Below are 8,650 nucleotides of genomic sequence, written 5' to 3'. Positions count from 1 at the left end.
ACACTTCTATAATTTTTTTAATGTGTTCTTGTTTACTACCCAATGGTATGAGAAAATAGACTGAAAAGGTGTCCCATCTTCCCCCACCCTACTATATATTTTTTTATTTTTTTAAGTCGACACTTTTTTTTAGTCACAGTTTTTAAGCTAAAAGTTTTTAAAAACTTTCCAACATATTTTTCGTTCGTAGCCACATAGATATCATATTTCACCTGGCACATTCGATCGCTGTGTACTCCGATGAAGTCAAGCGCGTCATCCACAAAGTCATGTGACAAACATTCCAGTAATTGTGATGTCATAATAATGTTCAAATGGTAAACTTCAAGCCACTGAAAAAATTTTCAAAATTTTTTTTCTGGCAACGTGAAAAAACGTTTAGCGCGCCATTTTTTTATTCCGGTGACGTGGTAAGTTAGTAAGTTCTCAAGTCTAGAGTTTATGGGTTCAAGACTCGGCGCTGCTACAACTGTGGATGTGCTTATTCTTGGGAAAAACGCTTATAAGTAAAACCAGATTATGTATTGCTGTAAGGCAGACAAAATATTGGTCCTTTAAGATCAAAATCAAACAATTGCCAGAAATCTCTTTGAAATTAATTTTATTTTTCCTTTTTTTCAATTTCACCTTTTTCTTGTTGTCAACGTAAGCACTAGATAGCGCTAGACACAATTCAGGCAGAATGTTGGTCTGCTTAATCATGCGCGCAGTTTCGACATGTGTGGAAATTTTAGTTAGCAACCGTAAGATGGAGGTAGAGAGCCGACATTTAAGATCTGAAAAAATAAAATTACTAAAGTTAATTTAGAAACTTTTTTTTACGAAAAAAAATGTAGACAATTTTTTTTTAGTAACTTTAAAATTTTTTTCACCTGCTTCCTTATCACGTTGTGATGTGATCATCTTCACGAGGATCATCATAATCATATGAATGGTTGATTCATGTGATACAGCAGTAAGCCATGATTGGTTGATCCCGTTTTTATCTTCAAAAAGAAATTCCAACGCTCGAATGACCAACAATGAGGTCTATTATGACATCATAATTAATAATTGTCTGACTCAATAGCACAGTTGGTTAGTGCGTCTCTCTCTAACCCAGAGGTAATGGGTTTAAGGCTTGTTACTGCTACCATTTTGGACATATGTGTTCTTGGGCAAGACACTTAACGACAATTGCTCCAACCCAGTGGTCACTAATGGATTGTTTAAATTAATACCTACACATAAAACTTGAAAAAAAATTCCAGTTAAAATAATCACCCACAAAGTAACATACTTTGTAACTCCTAAGCTGACATGAGATGTTTGAAATAAAAGACTCTTACCTCAACATTGAAAAGTTTTTTTTCATATGAAAACTGCTCCCATGAGTCGTGATCTTTCATGAGCACATGTAGGTGATCACATGACAGCTGGATGAAATCACCAACACATGAATCTGCATTCACATGATTGAAAAAAGCTGTTTTCAAAATAATTTTATTTAAAAAAATGAACAACCTTTTTAAAAACTTGGAAGATTTTATTATTTTTTTAGAAGCTGTTTCGGTACTTTTAGATCATATTTGAGAATTTCTATCAATACACAAATTTTGATTTTTCTAGTGAGTATGCATCTTTAAAAATGCTTTTCAGTAGCTTCAGTTTTAAGCTTGTAAAAAAACAGCCTTAAAATTTTACTTTATTATTTTCACACCTTTTGATGCTTTCTCTTTCATTGATTTAATGAGATGAACTGAAGCAGCGTGAAGATTAACCTGACTTCGATCAATTTTGGATGAAGCGCCGAACTGTCTCTGCATGCTCTCAACAATTCTAAAATATAATCATTTTTTAAATTTTTTTTTATTTTATTTTAAACATGTGAAGCCCTACAGTGAGGTACGTCATAGGATTTCAGGTTTACACCAGATTTGACCCATTGCCAAATAAATTGATATTCAATTCTATATGAGTGAGATTCTACAGCAAGGCATGCCAGTGGATTTGAGATTTAGACCAGATTTTACTCACTGCCAAATAAATTGGTATTTAATTCTATATGAGTGAGATCCTTTTGCAAAGCAAAGCGGTATAGCTAGAATTTAGTGCAGTTTACCCATTAAGGTGGCTGTACACAGTATCCGGCATGCGAATTCGCCTGCGAAGTCATATGCAAACCCATTACCGAGTTCCGCATGCGGCAGCAAAAACTTGGACAAAACGGACGAATTCCGGATACTGTGTACAGCCACCTTTACTTTATTCATATTGAACATTTTTTTTAATCAAAGTGTTCTTTTAGGTGATATTACCAAATTTTTATGTTTTATTTGTGCATTACCAATTAAACTGTTATTATGTGTACCCAGAATAATGACATATGGTGTATATATATATATATATCATAGCCTATGCCAAAGTATGCATACTCGGCTTACCAATTTGAGGCACCTATAACTTCTTTAGTTATCTACAGTGGTGCAGCCAGAAAAAAAAATATAGTTTTTTTTTTTAAATTTCGAAAATAATATGTACAGTAGCAAAGCCAGAAAAAATGGGGGTTTTTTGAAAATTTTGAGAAAAAATTTAACAACAGTGGCACATCCAGAAAATTTTGTGATATTTTGAAATTTTGGGAAAAAAATTCAACTACAGTGGTCAGTGGCGCATTCAGGAAAATTTGTGATTTTTTCCAAATTTTGGGAAAACAATTTTGGGACTGCCTAAAATTTTGAAAAAAAAACTTTTCTCACCGTGGAAGAAATGACAGGAAGTTTGAAGGCTGTTTGGAGACTAATGAAAGCAGCAGGCTGGTCGAGAGACTAAGAAATGTTTGTGAAGAAGTTTCATCGCTCTGTAATGAAGGTGTGTAGAAATTAAATGTATTAAATAAATAAATAAATTAAAAATCATTAAAATTAACCCTCGTGTAGCAGGAAACGACAGTGGTTATAACACTTCTTCTGTTTCATACACTTTTGCCCGCTGACGAATTACCCTATATGTTAGTGGGTGATTGTTTTTGTTTTTTGGGATTTTTCTGTTGTTTTTTTTCCTTTTGGGGGTGAACAAAAATGATTTGGAACCACTGGGTAACTGCTGGTAAAAGGATCTTGCCCAAAAATGGATACGCTCACAGCTATGCCTATTGCTAGTTGTTATGTGGTTACTGTTACTGTATTGTCAGCCATACATAAAATTATAAATACCAAAAATTATCATCCACAAGGTAACTACGTAGTAACTTGTAAACAGGTACGAGGTGTATGAAACAGAACACCCGTGTTATAACGACTATCAAGGCTCCGCCACTGGAGGGTAAATAAGTTGGTTTAATTCGTTCATTCATTCAACTATAATGCTTTCACGTTCAATTCACAACACAAATAATTTCCCAACCCACCATAAAAAGAATAGATGACATCAAATCACCGATGATGTTTTTGAGCAAAACAACATCTTTTATTTTCTTTGTCAATAAAAACGTCTTCCACGCTGAAACAAACATTAGATGTCGCTCTTGCTCATCGGGTTTCGATTTTGAGTAAGTTTTTGAAACGCAGAGAAAAACCTGTTCGTTTAAAACCATGTTGGTTCTTAGTAGTAAAGATAATGAATAGTTGATAAAAATGAAACTTGCTTTATGCCCGGAAAACGACAGTCATTATAACACGGGTGTTCATACACCTCGTGCCAGAAGTGAATGAATATTTTTTGGGGGGATTATAAAAAAATTGTTATGTATAGCTTAAAAGTTTGACAACCCATTAGTGACCACTGGGTTGGAGCATTTGCCATTAAGTGTCTTGCCCAAGGCCACATATGCCCGCAATGGTAGCAGCGACGAGCCCTAAACCCATTACCTCTGGGTTAGAGGCGGGCGCGTTAACCACTTTGCCACGGCGCCAGTCCTGGTGCTATAAAAACATACCAGACAAAAATTAAGTCCAATCAAATGTTTGTATAATAAAAGAAATATATTTCACCTAAATGGTATCATCAGTCTCTTATTCAAACAGACAAAAATCAAGACCAACCAATTGTACAGTAAAAGATATATATTTTTATATATATATATCGCCTAAATGGCTTCATCAGTCTCTTATTCAAATAAAATGTTTTATTTATACAAAAATCGTTTAATTCTATAAGCACCCGATCAGGGTGAGATTCGCGTAAAGTATTACATTTCCTACTTGTAGTGGTATATGTATATGTACAATCATATAGTTTCGTGCGCATTAATTTTCCAAATAGTTAAAATAAAATATCTAAGCAGTAATTGTGTATTGACATATACTAGGGTGGGGAAGACGGGACAGCTTTAGCACAGAATATCCAAATATCCTGATCGTGTTTTAAACAATTAGCAACGGTCTATGGGAGTCGGAAGGATATGGTCTTATAATATATTAAATGTTCTTTGTCTAGGAAATGTGACGAGAAAATTGAATGAAAAGGTGTTTCATCTTCCCCCACCCTACTATAATAATATTTATATGTAAAAACAATTTAAATGTACTGACATAATATTATTTACAAAAACAGTTACTACATGTTACAAAGTAACCAGGTTTTCATTTTCTACAAAACATTCCAAATCAAAAAAAAATTGTTTTCACCTTTGACCAATGTTCGAATCGCTTTTTCTCCGAGAACTGCTCCATAGCTCGCTCTAGTGGCGGATCCATTCCTTCTCGGAGTGTGTGAAACCGCTCAAGTGCGACGATGTTTAACGCATGAGCGCATGTCTCAAGGAGCTCATTCTACATATAGAAATGTTATAAAACAATCTAACAGAAATCTTTTAAAACCTGTGCAATTTCTACTAGAAATACTATAAGTTTAAAAATTAAAATATTAATTATAAACACAGAAATTTTATAAAAATATATTATTTATTAACAGAAATATTATGAAATTGAAACTAACATTTAAAAACATAACATTTATGAAATCAAAACTTATTTATAGACAGAGAAATAGTATAAAGTTAATCAAAATGGTAGAAAACGCAAAGGTTATATTATACTTTTATAACAAACCTGTGCAATTTCTTTAGGGGAGTTCTCACTAAAAAGTGGCAACAAAATGTTGTTCCAAAATGACTTGGAGTGATTTTTCAACGCCTGGAAATAAAGAAAATAACAATATTTTTATTTAATTTTTTAAAACAAATTAAGACTAAAAATACCATTCGCCAGAAATAAAAATCTTTTCAAACAGAACAACATTTTACAATTGACCTGTACAGACAAAAATATAGCATTAAAAAAATCAGTCAAATATCAAAAATATATTGATAAACAAATGCAACAAGTGATACCTGTATTGCAGTATGCCTCCTGCCCACCCATAATGCATTAGCTAGCTTGATGCACGCTGTATGCAAATTAGTTGGTAATTTATAAGTTCCTTGATTTTCTGAAGCCAACATATCAGTAACCACAGTCAAACAACTGGATTTACCAAGACGGTAGCCCTGTAGGAAAAAACAAACTAATTTTTAATTTTTTATATATAATGCTATTAATACTTCATTATTTATACACAATTTTTTAGGGTTAAGAAAAAAAAATTTTTTTTAAAAATGACTTTAGTCTAAATAGTGTATCAGTGCTAATTAATTTGCGGGTTTTTAGCAGATTTACATGGTTGAAATATTCTATTTTACAAGGTTAACATACTTTAGTGTAGCATGCCAGATTGATTGGAAATTGCGGGTATAATAAGTGTGTTTATTCTATTCTACATGGGTGAGGTTCTACTGTGTGGCAAGCTAAGAGGCATAGAGAATGTAGGCCAGGGTTGGGTTTTTGGCCTTTTATGTAGTGGTCACAAAATTAAAGCAGGAATGACCATAAGCACCAAACATTTAAATTAAAAATAGGCCGGGACAGACAGTTAGCCGTAAAATCATTGAAAAAAGTATAACTATTGGTTCGTAATGATTAATGCAATGTAGAAAATTTCTGTGTATGTCTGTCTTGCCACACCAGATGTGATGACTTTGGTTGTAACATACTTGTTTAACACAAAATTACCATGAGATAAATAAGTGACATAGAACAGTGATTAGTGCGCCTGCCTCAAACCCAGTGGTAATAGGTTCAAGGCTGGTCGTTGCTGCTTTTGTGGGCGTATGTGACCTTGGGCAGGTCACTTAACAACAATTGCTCCAACCCAGTGGTCACTAATGGGTTGTCCAAATTATCAGCCATACAGAAAAAAGCAGGAGGTGTATATAACAGAATACCCGCGTTATATCAACTGTCGTTTCCCGCCAGACAAATATAAAGCAAGCTACATTTAAATACTCACATTTTGTGGCTTAGTTTTATCAATAAGTTCAAGGTCAGGGAAAAGTTCGAGAAGTCCTGGTTGAGTCTGCACGGAGACTACGAGTAATTCTAGAATCCCGATCTTGAGAAGATGGTCGCCTGCTCTTGCTTGTAGTCGACACAGAAGAATGTCCCTGGATGAAATGATGAGGAGTTTGATCATGGAAGTATTGATAAAAAAATATTCTGTTATTTCTGCCACTAAGAACAATGTAAATAATGTTTTAGTGGCTAATCTGGTATAAAAAGAAATACATAACTTTTTTTTATATCAAATGAGCCACTAAAAGATTATCTAAAAATAGGAAAGATTAAGAAAAAAGATATTAAAGGTTTATTGCCTTACAAATTTGGTATATGTGTACAGGCAATGTATAATAAAGTTTACTAGATTTTAGTCGAAATAAAAACTAGAACCATTCTGTAAAATTACAAGAAAAGACTTTAAAAATTAAAAAATACTGTAAAATGTAAAACATTATAATTTAAAAACAAAAAAAAGACAAAACACTTAAAAACTATAAAACTGTTAAAAACTTCAAAACCTATAAAAGCATATAAAAACTGTAGAAAAAAACTTAAAAAACAAAATCGATAAAACTAATAAAAAACTGTGAAAAAAACAAAACCTACAAAACTACAAAAACAACTGTAGAAAATAGTTTAAAAAAACTATAAAGCCGTAAAAACTGTAAAAAAAAACAATACAAAACACACCTCACAGCAGCTACGTCTGCTCCGAGACTCCCATGTATTGACATTGGAGCTATGAGAGAAATCCTCCTTAAGAGGGCGACAGAGAGACGGGGAAGGACGATGGTTTGTCGATGGTACAAATAACCAGCGATTATAGAAATAACATTAATCTGGCCAGCAGAGGGAGCAGCTAACACTTGGTGGAGCTGCGTAGGTTCTCTTGCGTCGTTAGAAATTAAATCGTCTAAGCGTAAAACGTTGTTTAAGACGGAAAAACCGAGACGAACCATTTCTGTCACTCGGTGGACTAGAGAGGAGCATGGCTGTGGAAAAAGATAAATTTTTCTTAGATTTTTTTCAGATTTTTTTATAACTTTAATATTTTATTGTAAACGAAGAATACTGGGTCCAATGCCCGATACAGATTACAGTGTATGTTCGTAGGCACAATTGGAAAATGCTCCCAACCAATTTCATGTAGTTTAAACTTACATTCTTGCAGAAACTATGGCACATAACACATACGTAGACCATCTAAATAGCCCTTTTTATAAGTAAATAAGATAAAACTAAAAAAGTAAAAATAAAAGGGAAAAAATTAAAACAGGGATGTAATTTAACTTAAAAAACAGGGAAATTTAATTTTAAAATAACGAAGCTCTTACCTCTGCAGCAATAAGAGCATGAAGAGCATCGACATCTATGCACGTCATCCGGAGTAAAACATCCGATCCAGAGGCTGAAGATAAAATCCTCACAATACTTGATTGAAGGGAGGACACACTTTTCACACTGGTTGATGCACCAAGTATTAAGTGGCACATCTCAAGGCAACGAAGCCCTGTGAGTATAGGCTAGTGGTATTTAAAGTTCTAACACGAGTTATAACTTGTACTCCAGGGATACACAATGAGTGCACATGACAAACGCCGATCATTTTGTAATTTTAAGATTTTTTTTATAATGCAATGTTTCGTCATATTCGCGACTAAGTCAGCTTCAATCGTTGATAAATAAACACTCTACTTTTCTCTCTGAATAGTGCATTTATCTGCTCCAATTGTGGACAAAGAAACACTCGCTTTTTCGCTCTAAAAAGTCTGCATGTCTGCTCCCGATAAGTATAAAGTATTATTTTGACGTTCAAGAAGTTTGCTAGTGCAGTCCAATCAAGCTTATTTTTAAAAATTTTGGCGGACAGTTTTTTTATTTGCTGCGGTTTTTATGAGCAAAAATGGGATAGATTACATTCATATTTCTCTAAAAAATGAAAAAACAGAAAATCTCATTTCCCACCAATTTTTTCCCAAGACCCAACATCATTTCGTTGCCAGTCGTGAAACGAACAAAAAATTTCGGTCATGATGAATTCGGTGAGGCGTGACAGCGCGTTTGTTGGCCCTTCACGCTTGAATGAACATTCCAATAAAGCTGTGAGAAGTTCTATGGTCGCTACTGTGACGGGAAAAGTGCCTTGTAATCTTTCCATCTGGGAATTGAATTGAATGAATGAATGAATGTAACTTATTTTGTCCTCTTGTGGCCGGAAAACGACAGTCGTTATCACACGGGTTCATACACCTCGTGCCAGCTTACGAGTTAATATGTATGTTACTTTGTGGGTGATT

General features: G+C 33.9%; 1 protein-coding gene across 1 annotated transcript in view; it reads right to left on the bottom strand.

The window, feature by feature from the left end:
- Positions 1 to 8,650, bottom strand: part of LOC100185171 (midasin) — a 46,028-nt gene that overhangs the window by 4,860 nt on the left and 32,518 nt on the right. Inside the window, exons 51-52 of the mRNA XM_026837005.1 lie at positions 514 to 587; positions 213 to 332 (exon numbers count right to left, since the gene is read on the bottom strand). Coding sequence (XP_026692806.1) covers positions 213 to 332; positions 514 to 587 — 194 coding nt within the window. The remainder of the gene's footprint in view (positions 1 to 212; positions 333 to 513; positions 588 to 8,650) is intronic.

The sequence above is a fragment of the Ciona intestinalis genome, chromosome 12 (genome assembly GCF_000224145.3).
Source record: "Ciona intestinalis chromosome 12, KH, whole genome shotgun sequence".
NCBI lineage: Eukaryota > Metazoa > Chordata > Ascidiacea > Phlebobranchia > Cionidae > Ciona > Ciona intestinalis.
This window is presented reverse-complemented; position numbering and strand designations above follow the sequence as displayed.